Source organism: Manis pentadactyla, chromosome 13 (genome assembly GCF_030020395.1).
Source record: "Manis pentadactyla isolate mManPen7 chromosome 13, mManPen7.hap1, whole genome shotgun sequence".
Classification (NCBI taxonomy): domain Eukaryota; kingdom Metazoa; phylum Chordata; class Mammalia; order Pholidota; family Manidae; genus Manis; species Manis pentadactyla.
In genome coordinates, this window is record NC_080031.1 from 5,406,761 (window position 1) to 5,422,010 (window position 15,250).

Here is a 15,250-nt window from a genome sequence, read left to right on the forward strand (position 1 = left end):
TCCCCGATTTCGTTCCCTCCACCCCCACCTCTGACCTGTCGCCAAGTTTGAGCCCTGCTGGCTATCTGTGTGTTGTCTCGGCCCCACGCTCGCTCCTGCCCATGGAAGACGCTGCGGGGACGGGAAGGTGGGAGAAGGGAGGCAGCGGCCAGTGTTCACAGCTGCTGTGCAAGCGGCGACGGTGGCGGGTGGCAGCTGAGCCCCGTGCAGCCGCCCGCCAGGCTCCCCGCAGCCCAGCTTCCGCCCCGGCACAGGCCCTGCACACCACGCACAGGCCTTCCGTTCTGCTGCCGCTCCTTCGGCCCTTCCAACACTTTTGTAACCAACTTCCCACACTGAACACCCTTTGTTAGAAATAACCAGCCTGGTTTCTGACTCCCTGACTGGAGCTTGGCTTATATAACCTCCAAAAGAATTCCTGAACATTCCCTGACAGTCCGTCTCTACTAATCCAAGGAGCGAGCACCTCTCACCTGGATTACTGCAGTGATCAGCCTCCCTGAGACCACAAGCGGACTGGTCTGGAGCCAGCCAGGCAGCTAGCCCGTAAGGCAGGCAGAGACCTCTAGAAAAAATAAGTTCTGCAGAACAATGATTCCCCTCTACTGACAACTTGGGAGGAGCAGCTTTGCTTTTATTTCCCAAGTTGATCTGCTTGAACTGTTACTCATGTAAGGCCTATTACTGGACCAAGTTTGTTATCTCTGCTTCAGCTCAGTCTGCCGTCTGTCTTTCATATTATTATGGAATAGCAGGATAACCTGAAAGACACAGCATTTTATTTGCAAAATCATTGCCAACTGACTTTAAGAATGAATGAAAATATTTCCATTGCTACCTCAAAAGGAGTATCTTTTAAGCTTTCCTCGCCACCTGAGCATCCCGGGATCCCAGAAATTCCAGTTCTTCCAGCACAAATCCCCACCCTGGTATACAAGCATGATTCCCATGGGAGGGAAAGCTGAGGCAGGCAGCAGCCATTTAACACGCATGTGCAGTGCTGTCTGGAGAGGGTAACAGCACGTGTACTGTGCCCGAGTCAAGGCAAGGATGCCAGGTGGCTGACAGCGAGCCCTCCTCAGCTGGCACAGAGGAGTCAGCTCAGCCTTGAAACAGCAACCTGGGAGGTGGCTCAGCTGAAGGTTAATGTCTCTGCATCTCCAGCTTGTGAGGTGGAGTTGGATGGAGGAGTGAATGCTTTCTTGCCTTCAGCTAGAGCTTTAAAATGCTGTGAGGGAAGAGGAGAAGGAATGTGGAATATTTGAGATCTGCTAGTCGCTACACTTTAGCAAGACTAACATCTTTACAGCCCTTTAAGCTCCTATGTTCTTCCAATTCTGCTTCCCAAACAATCCATGGTGTTGTCTTTGAAAAACAGGTAGAAATTTGCCCCACCTCCTTTAAAGTGAACCTCTTTTTCCCCCCCTTTCCTGCTTCCATTCTCAAGCCACCTTGTTCTCCTGCACGAATGAGTGTCCTCTGTACACCCTACGCCGGCCCGTCTGCGGCCCTCATCTCTCCCAGCTCCCCTTCCTTTGCAGGCCCCACCCCTGCCTGCTTCGCTGCTCTCTCGGTTATGGGGAAGGGGAATGGTGACTCCAGCAGATGTGCTCCATTGCCACGGGACACAGTCACAGCAGACTGAGCATAGTAAAGACTGTGGTGATCCTCACTGTGGCCTAAGTTGGTCACTAATGCTAGTCTCACCTGTGAGTTCTTGAATTCTGAGTAGAGGGAAAAGAGCAGGTGGAGGGACTGAATCCGACTCTTGTAGACAGGGATGTCTAGGATGGCTGAAATGAAGAACTCCCATGAGCAGAAGCAATCAACGCTCTGGGAATTAGGGCCACTGCTGTTTAGGATGGCCAATCCCCTCCCGAATGGGATGTATTACTATGATTTTGAGGGTTGAATACCCAGCAGGTACTCACATAAGCCCAAATACCACCCTTCAGTGCTGCCGAACAACACAATGGGCTGAAAGTGAAGGCTGTAACTCAACATGCCTCTTCCCAGAGTAAACAAGCCTTTTCAAAAACCCGCAAGAATTTATCCAGAGATGGGGACAAGGACAGGATGGAAGCACTTACCACAGACCATGTCAGTGTACTCTGCCAGGCTGCAATCAATCTCAGCGGTGGGCAGGCTCACCTAGGAGGGGCACAGATGCAGCAAAGTCAAGGGGCTGAAGTTCCAGCGGTCCCAGCGCCTCTCTCTGGAGCAGAAGAGCTCCTAGCACAGGGCATGTTATGGCTGAACTGTGTCGTCAAAACTCATGTTCGAGTCCTGACCCCTAGTGCCTCAGCATGTGACTGTGTTTGGAGATAGGATCTTATAAGAGATAATGAAGTTAGATGAAGTCATTAGGGTGGGCCCTAAGCCAGTATGACTTATAAGACTTGCCCACATAGGACACAGACACGTGCAGAGGGACGACCGTATCAGGACATGGGGAAGACGGCCAAGGAAGAAGGCCCTGGAAGAAATCAACTTGCTCTCGGACTTCAGTCTCCAGACATGTGAGAAAAGTAATGTCTACTGTTTAAGCCACGAGGTCTATTATTTGGCCGTCCTGGCAAGTAACACTACAACATGCAGTTTCCTCCCTCTGATCCGTATACGGAATTGGCCATACCCATTGACCACCAAAGTAGCAGATGATATAAAAAGACTGCAAGATTTTATAAGTTAAATCTGCCGCCATGCTGTCTTCCTGTGTGTACCTGTGAAGAAATTGGCCCCACATTGTAGCCCAGTACTTATGGTTACTTGGTGTTATAACACCGGCTGGGACACCATAGGAACCAAAAAAGTGGACATAACAACTCAGGTGACAGGCTCTGGATCTAAGCAAGACGTACATTAAGTTTAAAAACCACTGGTTTCTTTAAAAAACGTTGTTCTCTTTTTACACAGTTCTGCCACTTCCTTTTTTCACTTAACATCATTGACATTTCTGCATATCAGAAAAATAAGGCCAAATAATATTTCACTATGTATTTCACTAACTGGATGTACTACAATCTATTCAATACTATCAAAAGTATTTCACTAAATAGATGTACTACAATCTATTCAATTCCCTAAGCAGACATTTTTCTTCAGCCACAGCTTTAAAATGCTGTGAGGAAAGAGGTTGTTTCCAAATTCTTTCTTTTAATAAACATGTACAAAAAAAAAAAAACCTCTATATTCATGGAGGTAATATTTTGTAGGGAGAAACAAAAAACAAGATAAGTAAGGTACACCGTACGTTAGAGGCTAAGTATGGAGAAAAGGCAGGGAAAGAGGGTGGGGAACATGGAGGGGCTGGGGCTGCCCTTTTAAACAGGCTAATTCTCTTTGCTCGGCTTTCTTTTCCTGGTATGTAGGAGCTCTTCCCTTGGACTTGGACAGTAATCTTGTCATATATGTAAATTTGATTATATTTATATTTAATATATAAAAATATAATTATATGTGTGTGTGTATGCATGTATGAGAGAGAATAATTTTTCTCAATCCATCACTCTTTTAACTTTGTTTATAGTAACTATTGGTACTTAAAACTTTTTATTTCTGATTCTGAAATGTCACATTTTCCCCACTATCAGTTTTAAGTTTCTTATTATGCTAACACCCCACTATCCTTACAGTATTAAATATTTCTATTTTAAAAAATAGTACTGTATAGCTTTACTTTTACATTAACTTTTAACTCATTTGGAATTCATGTATGCATATGGCTGAGGCACAGACCTACCTTAATTTTTTTCAAATGGCTAGTCAGTCATCTCATCACAACCCATTCTATCTCCAGTCATTTAAAATACTACCTTTCTTATATGTCCAAAGCCCACATACACATGGGTTTGTTTCTGAATTATTATGTGCTGATCTATTTCTATTCCTATGCCAGTACATTACTGTGTTATTTACTATAGCATTCTGATGTGTTCTAATGTCTGATAGGGCAAATCCTCCCATTATTTTTTCCTAAAATTTTCATGATTAGTCTTAAAAATTGATTCTCTCAGATAAACTTGACTGCCAAATGTTTAAGTTCTAAAAAATGCAGTTAACATCCTGACTGCAATGGCAGTACACGTACACAGTGACACAGGGAGGGCTGACAGTGCTGGGAGGTGGATCCCCCCATCTGCTGTGAGGAGCTGCACTCCTCATTCATTCACATCTTGTGTCTTGCCCTTCATTAAAGTTCTATAATCTGTTTTCAAAAAAGTCTTACCAACTTCTTGTTAAATTCTTTTTCTAGGTGTTTTTTTAAATTTGTGGAGTAATTATGAATGGGACATCAGCTTCTTAGAATAGCATAAATACCTCTGTGAAGATGGAGCTTAAAGTAATACAGGAGGTGCGTATGTTCACCAAAGGCACGTGTTAAAATGGTCATGGTAGCACCATCTATAATAACGCCAAACTGGAATAAATAGCCTAAGTGGCTATTTATAGGAGGGATAAATTGTCATATATTCAAACAGTGGAATACCATTACAGTAATGAGAACAAATGTACAACCACAATGTAAACACAATATGGATGAATCTCCATATGGATGAGCACTATAGGTGAGCAAAAGAACATGAAAGACTTTGATTCGATTTAGAACACAAAACAGGCAAACCTAGTCTGTGCCGTTAGAAATCAGGACTGGTCATGCCGGGAGGTAGGGGGATGAGGGGCCTTCAGGGACGCTAGCTGTGTTGTTTTTTGATCTGATGTGTTAGTCAGACAAAGATGTTCAGGTGGTGAAAATTAACACTTTTGCTCATGTTAATGCCATGTGAATGATGACATCACTGTAGGAGGAGAGGAAGCACTGGCCCCAAAGTGAATGGCGTAGTTTCCCAGCTCCTGCTACCTCCCACTCACCTTGCCCAAAAGCTCTTCAAATTCTGGGGACCATTCCTGCATCAGCGTGTCAATATCGGGCATGGGCCTAAAAGTACAGAGGTAAGTATGAACAGGAAACAGGGACTGATGATAGCAGCAGCCTCTGGATTAGGACGCTCTAGGATGAAGGTCGGTGGTCAGCCTGGCACATTAGGATTTCAGGAGAACACAGACCGAAGACCCACGCTTACCCAGGGCCTGGGGTTTGGAGGAGCTGGCTAAGTAATAACACCAGCTAAATCACAATCTTTATGTCTGCAATCTCAGCCAGTAGCTGCCAGGAGCCACAGGACCACAGGTTCATCAGATAGGTCCTCAGCCTTCCAGCCATCTTCTCAGAAGCAGTGAGCCCACCCGTGTGAAGATTATCATGGGTTACTGTGGTGATGTTACTCTGGTGAAGAATACTGTATTTCTTACCTGGTATAGTGCACAGTTGCAGGGGGCTTGGAATGGTGTAACTCAGAGATGCTCTCAATCCACGTGTCGATGGCTTTGGGATTCTTTTCTGCATCTTCCAGGCTCTTTACTTTCATATGTTGCTAGAAAAACAAGGGGGAAGCCTGGCTGAGGGCATTGAAGGAGTTCTCATTTCTACAGTGGCGGCTCATATGCCTCTATTTCATATACAAGGTAAATGAAGATGACTAGGGAAGCCTGAGCGCAGCCAAATGAAGATCAGAGGAAACCCTGATAAAATTTTCTGGAGGCATGGGAAGAGGGCAGGTCAACGGAATAGGACTGACCACAGTGAGATACTGTTTCACATCTACTAAGATTGCTACAATAAAAAAGACAGACAATAACAAATGTTGGTGAGGATGTGGAGAAACTGGAACTCATCATTGCTGGTGGGACTGTAAAATGGTTCAGCCACTTTGGAGGACAGTCTGGCAACTCCTCAACATGTTAAACAGTTACCATATAGACCAGCAATCTCACTCTTATCCAAGATAAGTAACAATGTATGTCCATGCAAAAACTTGTACATGTGCATAGCAGCAAATTAATAAAGCTGGAAAAAACTGGTGAATGGATAAACACAGTGTGGTAAGTCTGTACAATGGAATAGTATTCAGCTGTAAGAAAAAGAATGAAGTGGTTACGAGTCAGAAGCAGGGAGGAATGAGGAGTGACTACTAATGGGTATAGGGTTTCTTCTGGGAATGATGGAAATGTTCTTAAATCAGGTGGTGGTGATGGTTGTACAACTCTGTGAATATACTAAAAATCACTGAATTGTACTATTTAAAAGGGCATATTTTATGGTAGGTAAATTATATTATAATAAAACTATTTTAAAACTATCTTAAAAAATAGAGCTGGCCTGAAACCATTATCTATCCCTTTTGATAGACAGTAAGTCAACTGCACAAATAGCAGCAAGGCCCCACTCTTGGCCTCCCACCCTGGGGCCTGTACAAGCTAGTGTCTTACTGCGATGTTGTGCTGTTTGGAATTCTCCGTTAACCAGAGAGAGAGCACTGTCGGCTCCGACTGCTGTGTAGAAGGCTCGTCCAACACCAAGAGGCCAAGGCTGTCGGGTTTTCCATCAGGACGTGGGACCTGGTTAAAAGAAAGGTATAAAGCAGAGAAAAAAAATGGGAGGGACATAAAATAACCACAGTTGTTTCCAATAAGCTGAAGAGGAAGAATAATTCTGGTTCATCATTATTACTAGTGTTAGAAGGCATGCTTGTATACCATGTTGTACAAAAATACCATCTAGAAAAAAATGCATGATCTATAGGACCTTAAAAACAAGGCTGAAGTCATGGATAATTAGGAGGCAAATATATGACAAATTTTTAATATATAATGGGATAATCGAGTATTACCTAATAGTAATGAGTATAATTTGGAGGAGAGAGCAAGGATAAGAACTCCAATGAAAAGAAATACATCAAGGTAGCCGGTGCTAGTCAAGGAAATCAATGGCATCGTTAGAGTAATGGAAGGGGCAGAAGGAACACCTAAGGAGTCATTTTTAGGCTGTTCTGACTGTACCTTTAAGAATGCATCAATATCCCCGACGGCTGGGATAAAATCAGGAATGAAAGGTTTCAGTCGGTGGTCCAGGTCAATCACCTGAGGCGTGTGCCTAGGAGATATTGCCAAGGGCAAGTGGGGACAGTCAGAGAAACTTTGCTATTAGGCTAAAACAGTCGAAGGAGAACAGCCCTGTTTCAGTCCAGAGGTAGGGAAGGAGAAGGCAGGGCTAGGGAGCTGTGCTGGGAGGTCCTAGTGCTCACCTACTGATATACTGGAAGAGTTCCTTAATCTCAGCAGAAACCGCCAAGTGCTCATAATCTGCAGGATCATAGGCCCTGGGGAGAGGAAAACGTGGTTCAAGGAGGCCAGAGGAGAACAAATGGCTGTGTCCTGGTTTGCAGGGCAACTTTAAAATTGATTATAATTAGCTCAGTTATCTCTGACCATGAAGAACAGAACTGCAGAAAATCCAAAACATAACTTTACAAAATTTTAGAATGTTCATAAATTATTTCCCCTTTTTTTTGAAAGAAAGGGATGAAAAGATGGAATGAGATCTTAATTTCTTTTTTAAAACTGAGGTATAATTGACATAGGTGAGATTTTAATTTCTGACATGAAAAGACTTTGCCCCAAGAAAAAAAGGAATTTTTAAAAAAGATCTTTTTGACATTGTTATTTATAAAAGTAAAAAATTAGAAACAAAATATCCAACATTTGAGAGATGGTTAGGTATGTCAAGTTGAATACTGTATAATTACTTAAAAAGTACTTGTACTAATATAAGAAATGTATATGGTAAAAAATATGTATATAACACATTAATTACAATTAAGTAAAATGTAATGAAATGAACATTAGCAAACTATGTAAGTGACTTGGAAGGTTATTAATGAAGTTCTTTTGGGGAGAGTTGCTTAACAAAAGAATTAAATTTATTAGTGACTTAAAATTCTCATTTCCCTGGAATATAATTTATGGAAGCATGATCATGAAGTAAATTGGGAAGCACGAAAAGTCAGTCTGGGATTAAACAGTTGCCTAATTTATTTAGTGTCTACCTGCAGGATAATCTAAAGGTAACTTTTAATTTTCATTAAAGTACTTTCTCTAATAAATAATGCACACATGATACAAAGGGAAGGGTACAAAGTGTACACAGTGCCCCTCCCAGGGCACTTCCCCCAGGCCCCTCCCCACCAAGCGGCCCTCCCTGCAGAATCACTATTATTAGTCTCTGGCGTATCCTAGTCTACGTCATGTTTTATACACATGGTAACACAGCGTAAACACTTTTCCACCTTTTAAAAATTTAACATATCTCTTTGTTTCTTTATAGTGCACTTTTTAGCGACTAGATGGAATTCTACTGAATGGCTATACCATCATTTATTTAACAAGTAGTTGTATTTTAAATGGATGAGGCTTGGAACCCACTTTGATTAAAACCTATTAGGGGGACGGCCGTCCTGACTAACCTAGCACCATGGCTGGAACAGGCTGAGGTATGTTTACTTCAGCATCACCAAGGGGTATTTTGCCTCATGTGGGGCTTCTGAAGCACCTACTCTCTACCTGGCCAGAAAGAACCTGAGCCTCAAATAGAAATGCTTTTGTGCATGTATGTTTTCCTTGTGAAACAGAAATGCTTTAGTATGTGTTTCATTTTAAAATTAAATTTGAAGTACAATTAAAATAAATGTTAATCTATTTATTAATTTGTGAGCTCCCTGAAGGCAGAGACTATCCTTTAGATTTACTCAGTAAGTCTCTGTGAAGTCCCCAAGCGCACAAATGTTTCAGATGGTGCACGTGACACCACAGGACTCAGTGAGCCAGTGGAGCCAGAAAAGATTGAAGACCTCAGTGTGTTGGGTTTCTGAGACGTCCGAAAATCCTAAGTAGGGAGATGAAGGGAGATGCTAGAATTTCCTTCTCACTTGTGCCCCCCAGGCCAGTGTCTTGAAGGAGGTGCTTGGGTGTCCTGGACCACGTGGCTTTCCTCACCCTTCCAGAGGGGCTCCGTGCTCTTCATCATCATCATCTGCATCAGAATCCGTTTCAGATGAATCATCATCATCGTCCTCATTTTCGCTAAAGCCCCGCTGAGGGGTTAGCTGTGCGGTCTTCTTCTCCTGAGGTAGGTAGGGTGGGGTAGGCACAGAAAGGTCCACATATTGGGGGAAATTCAGGAGTACCATGCCCAGTTCTCTCCTAGTGCTCTGACCAGTACCCTCCCACCCAGCACCGAATCACCAGAAAGAGGCGGCACTCCCCTGAGGGGCCTCGAGAACCTTCTAGTCCTGTTTAGCTACAAACTGGTCCCCCCCTTGCTATAACCATATTCTATTTCTCTACTTGGGGCCTGGATATAACTTTTATCCAGTATGTATCTATTCTACCTATTAGATAGGAGATCCCAAGAACTTGCATAAATGTTACTAGGTCAGCTTCAACTCTACAAATTAGGCACTTTGAGCAATAGGAAAACAACCCTAAGAGTTATTCTGGAAGGAAATGGGGGAAGAGGAAGTGAAAAGATGCCTTTAGGGAACCTTAATACAAAGATCTCAGGGAGGAAATCTAGTATTTAATTTGCAAGACTGCCCAGAGTAAGCTGCTTGCATTATCAAAAGAAGACAGTTCATAGTCAGCCCTGTGCCTGAAATCTGACCCGCAGTTCTGCAGACTGGGGGTTTTCTATTTCGCTCAGTGATATTGCTCTTCCGTGGGTATCTGACCTGTCCACACTTTCCTGCCCTTCCCCCGTTAGTTAAATGCAATGGCTACACATTAGACCTCACAAAACGAGCCTCTTCCATTCTCTGCATTATAACCTACCTCTCTGAGCTTCTGGTTCTCTCTGTACCATCCCACCCTCTCAAGCCCATGAGAAGGGGTCTGGCGGTACTTGGGGCTTGCAGGGGCAAGTTGCGACATGGTCCCTGTCTCTGCCTCTGTAGCCTCGAGCCTGTGGCATGCCCTCACTTAGGACCTGAAGGATGACCAGTTGGCCCCCTTTTCAAGTCGGTTTTGAAAGCATGATTTCCATATGCCATGTGGTTTATACTGAGGTTAACAGATGTTTTGTTCTAGTTTTAAAAGTTATTTAATGTTTCTTTTACAGTCAAGCAGCTGTTAACACATAAAACTGGGGTACACTGTGGGACATTAAAACCTGCTTTTGGTCACATATTCCTGTAAGCATAACACAGATTTATTATACACAGTTAAAAATACATTTTAACTAATAGATAATATGTGTGTGACAGGAGACACAGAATTTATTCACTCCTTAGTGGTATACAATTGATAACAATCTGTTAGTCTTCTCTTAATTCACAATCTGTCAAAATTATCCTTGGTCACATGGGAAGCAATATGGCACAAGGGGCTTTCTAAGGATGTCAACTGCCAATTGAAAGGCTATTCAAAAGTAAGTTGTTTCTGCTGATTCTGGGTGCACACTCAAGTGGGAAGATAAATGAGCCTTGAATATTGACCACAGAGAGAAGTCTATACCAATTTAGGGTGAATATACAAAATCAGGAGTTCAATTTAAGAAAATTACTCACTTTTCTTTTGTCCACTTCTTCAAAGTTGTGCTTTGCAAAATCCTTGATCTCAAAGCAGAGGACTTTCTATACCACAGACAAATGTCTAAAAATTACCTTGTGGGTAAGATGTTAAAACAGCACACTAGTCACAAAGTGGGACTACTTTAAAATGTCACTTTGGGGGCTCTTTATGAAATCAGTCTAGAGCACTGCAGCCTTCTGTATTACTTCAAATATTCCTCACCCCCTGAGTTTTCAAAGCTCTTGTATTGAAGGACAATTAAATGTAATGATTGAATCATGTGCTAAGCTGAACACAATGGCCGGTAAGCAGAGCACACGTGCAACTTCAAGGTCTTATCTGACTAGAGCTATAGGCATCTTTCAATCTTTCTTTCAGACACAGGGCAATCCTCTAAGTTCACAAAATGACAATAGAGTGACATCTGGGTTTTAAGCCTTCAAAGTAAAGCCTCTTTTACAAAATATTGGCAGTGTCACAAGTGCTGACAATGAACAAATGCCTAGACCAATACCTCAAACTTGCTTTATTATAAGAATTACTTGGAGTGCTTGCTGAAAAGATAAATTCCCAGGCTTTTACTATCAAGATTCTGCTTGAGTAGTTCTGGGTAGGGACTGGAAATCTGTAGTTTTAAAAATAAGTACCCCAATTGATTCTTATGATCCTAAGTTTGTGAAGCACTGGTCTACATTAGATGAAATTCCTCTCCAAAAGGTCTGCTGTGATAGTTGGTTTTATTCCTGAAGAAGAGTCAGAATTTTAAGGCTCATTGCTCCTGACTTCCCTCCATGAGCTCAAAGGTACCCAACCACTGGAGGTGAGTATTCAAGAAATATTTATAACAGGTGAATTGTTGTAAAACAATTCTAAAGACTCAAGGCAGAAATTCCACAAGAAGCTGTGGGTTATACTTCACCTTGTTATTTTCCTCTTCAAAATCGTTGCTGCTGTTATCAGCCATAGTCTTGTGAGGAAGATGGGTAGAATGAAGAGGTCCTTAAAAGGAAAGTTTTTTCCTTAGGTTATTATTAAAATGTTTTGTTTTTTTTTTTTTGGAGAGCGAGGTACAGGCTTTTATTTAGAAATAAAGTGAAAGGACAGAGCTCCCAGCTCACGCCAGGAGGGGACAAGAGAGTCCCTAAAAATGGTTTTAAAGACAAAAATTTTTAGCTTGTATTCTATGCTATAAATAGTCATAGCTCTGTCAATTCAAGATCTATTTACTAAGCACTACTGTTCTTAAGGCACTGGGATATTACACTAATTGACTATCTGCCATTACATAAATAATATAAAATCTGCCCTTAGTTTATACATTGGTAAAATGAGGATAGTAATTCGTACAGTGAAAAGTGAGGGATTATAGTCAGAAGACTAGGTTTGAAGGACAAACTCTATCACTTGCACCAAATGACTTAACCTCTGAGTCTCAGGATTCCCACCTCTAAAGGAGGTCAGTAATTTAACATCCGTTTCTCATGATTATAAGCATCAGGATGGCAGGGTCAATGTCTCTTTAATACTGTACACCTAGTGCTAGGCATAAGGCTGACATAGTAGACAGTCAAAAAATTATTTGTTGAATAAATGATAGCATTAAATCCTCTTAAAATATTCCACTGAGATTTTGACTGAGATTGCAGGTTAAAGGCAGATTACTGAAGTATCTTTGAAACTGGGCAAAACAGTTTTGGTAAGTCAAAAAAACCCCAGGAACCCCTGGCAGATTGCAAGCAGAGCAATACCATTAAATAAATGGTGACAGCGAACACTGGTCAGGTTGGAAGAAGATCCTACAAACTGGATGGCTGTGTTTTATCTCCCCTTAAGTAGTTAGAAAACAGAAACAATGGCAAGTGAAGTAATTTGACTCTGAAAGCCAACATTTGCTATTATAAAAATATGAACTTCTTGGAGACAATCATGAATCCGTCCTGCTCTTTGTTCTGAGAACCATTTTTCTTCTTTCCTCTTCATTCTTCTCTTACCTTTGGGTGTTGGGGATGGAGTATAATTACTTGCAACCTCTTCAGAGTCGTTAATCTCTAGACGCTCATCATATGTCTGGTTTTCAACAATCTGGGTCTAAGTAAAAGGACACACGGTTACATAGCTCATATGACACGACCTAAAGCACTCAGTGGAGAGGTGCGATTCCAAACCCGCTTTGGCTCCTCTGCCTTACCCAGTTTCACATGAAACCACCCCCTTTCAAACTCTCCTTAGGGCTTCCGGGCCCCAGGTCGAACAGTTAGGTCACTCGGCCGCAACCCCTAGGAGCTGCCGGCGGGCTGGCTGAGGAACTGGGGAATCGTGCGAGGGAAGGACAGCCAACTTCTGCAGCAGCTCCGCCAAAGCCGCAGGCTGCGCGCGCTAGGACAGGTCTGCAGACGGCGGCTCTCTCCTCAGCTTCGGCGGGTTTTCCCAAGGTTGTCGGGGCTTCCCAGGGGAGGCTGTAGAGGCTCTAGAAAGGGTCCTGTCTCTGGAGTCCCCTCGCGGTCACTTCGTTTAGCCCAACGAGGGTACATTCCAGTCTCTTGGTCCCCTCTAAAAATCCCGAAAGCATCGCCGCCCTCTCCACCTCCCGACCTTGGGGAGTAAAGAAAGGGGGATGGTTGGGGGTGGCTTGAAGGGGTGGAGGAGCAGCCGTCATGAGGATGGGACGGGATCGGGGAGCCGGCGGGGGAAAGGGGAGCCCTTTACGTTCCTCTTGGAAGGGAGAAAGGGAGTTCCCTTTCCGCTAGGGCGAGTGCGAATTACCTGGAGCCCCTCTGAATCCGTCTCCTCGGTATGGAAGGAACCCCAGCCGGAGGCTGAGGTCTCACTCCAATCTCAGGCCAGGCCACCTTAGGGCTCAACTGGGTCCAACCGTCCTGTTGCCGGTCGCTAGGATAAAATAAAATAAAATAAGTCGCGCGATCTTGCTTTCACTCTCGTGAGACTTTCTCCACTCACGCGCGCGTTTCGTCTCTACCAGCGGAGGATCCAAGGAAGATCAAGAGGGGCTCGGATGACGCCTCTCTGGGCGATCAAGTCGCTTGTTTGTCTATGGTTTCAGTAAATACGTTTGTGGCGGCATCTAGCGGCCGAGGGTGGCAAAGCGGGTTGATGAATTTCGGTTCGTATAGTTAGCCTTCCAATCTGGAGATAACGGTGTGCGTTTTCGCCTCTAGGACTCGGACCGTTGGGCATGCAATTCATCGTGAACCCGTCTAGTCAGAATTTAGGCAAACTTCCAGGAAATATCTCCACAACACTTTGTATGTCCTTTTATTTATATTTATATTACGTTATAGTTCTTTCCCTTCACTGTGTCCCATTGCATGGAACATATGTACACTAACAAATTATTCGTTATCCATCGAGATTCAAATTTAACCTGGAGTCCTGTACGTTTATTTGCTAAAGACGACCGAGCTTCTTTAGGGTAGGGTCTGTGTCTATTTTTAAGTTCTTCATAGCATTGGATAAATTTGCCTATTCTGGATGTTTCATATAAATGGAATCACATAAGTTGTGTCTTTTGTGACTGGCTTCAGTGCATTGGATAAATGAGGTGCTTTAAAAAATGCTCGTTGGACATGGATGAATGAAGTAATGACAATGTGAGGAACAAATATTTCAAAACTATTGACATAGTTAATTTTTGAAGAGAGAGAAACAGAAAAGAATACTGGGAATTTGACTCTGAAAACCCCTCGAAGGAAAGTGGGAAGTGGCTTTTTTTTAAAAGGAAAATGAGAGACACCTCTCTGAAACATTTCTGATTGAAAATGGAACTGCAAAATATTTCTTAAAATTTTTCATCTGTTATTGCTAGTATAATGGATACGTATTGTTAAGCACGTACTATGAGGGAGCGCTTAGATTATATAGTCTTACTAATATGTTATCTAACTTAACAACATTATGATAGATGTTACTGCCAATTTGCAGCCTAGGTAATTAAGTTTAGGAGATTTAAAGTAACTCTCCTAAAGTCACTTAGCTAGTAAGTGCTGAAAATGAGTCAGACACAGGTCATCTAATTCCCAAGTCTCTGCTTTTAACCACATGACATACTGCCTCTAAGGCCCTCCTCAGGAAGCATGTTTACTGGGATGCTTTTCTTATGCAGTGTAATTCAGCTAACGTCGTATTTCCAAAGAATCAACATCAATTGATCTTTGCCAAGCTTCATCCGTCCATATTGAAGGCTCCTGGAAGCTGCCACAATCAAGCAACAATTCCAGGCAGGATTTTTACCCTTTTTTAAATTAGGAATTTGCTTGTCTTTTTTAAAAATATGTGTGCTTTTATAAGAAAATGAACAATACACTCTGACATCTATCCTTCCAGACATGCAAAGTTTTCAAATACGCAAATTTTGTAAAGATTCCACTAGAAAGCCATTGGAGATGGAATTGAAATGAGTAAGCATAAGAATTCTATAAGGCAGTGCTTAAGGGTACGGGTTCTGAAGTGGAGCAGCCTTTGTTCAAATCCTGGCTTTGGTCCTTTCTAACCCTGAGACCTGTGGTGGAATAGTTTTCCTCTCTGTACCTTGGTTTCCCCACCTGTAAAATACAGAATTCTTGTGAGGATTAAATGAAATCATCTGTGTGAAGAATTTAGAGTAATGCCTGGTACACTGTTAAGTTTTCAATAAGCATTAAGAAATACACAGGAGGTGTAAAGAGGGAATATGTCATAACAAGAGAAGCTGGGTTTGAATCCTGGCTCTACCACTTCCTGGCTGAGTGACTGTGGGCAAATGCTTCACTTTTTTTATCTTAAGTGACCT

The 15,250-nt window shown here is 42.6% G+C and overlaps 1 protein-coding gene across 1 annotated transcript; it reads right to left on the bottom strand.

Moving 5' to 3' along the window:
- Positions 1-762: 762 nt before the first annotated feature.
- IFT46 (intraflagellar transport 46) lies at positions 763-13,473 on the bottom strand. The gene is given in 14 exon segments (XM_036919928.2): positions 763-1,228; positions 1,708-1,793; positions 2,091-2,151; positions 4,873-4,939; positions 5,314-5,435; positions 6,331-6,459; positions 6,901-6,994; positions 7,146-7,220; positions 8,893-9,020; positions 9,727-9,813; positions 9,815-9,880; positions 11,384-11,463; positions 12,456-12,552; positions 13,228-13,473. Coding segments are annotated over 12 exon segments (1,056 nt in total). The 5' UTR covers positions 11,429-11,463; positions 12,456-12,552; positions 13,228-13,473; the 3' UTR covers positions 763-1,132.
- Between the last annotated feature and the right edge of the window lie 1,777 nt (positions 13,474-15,250).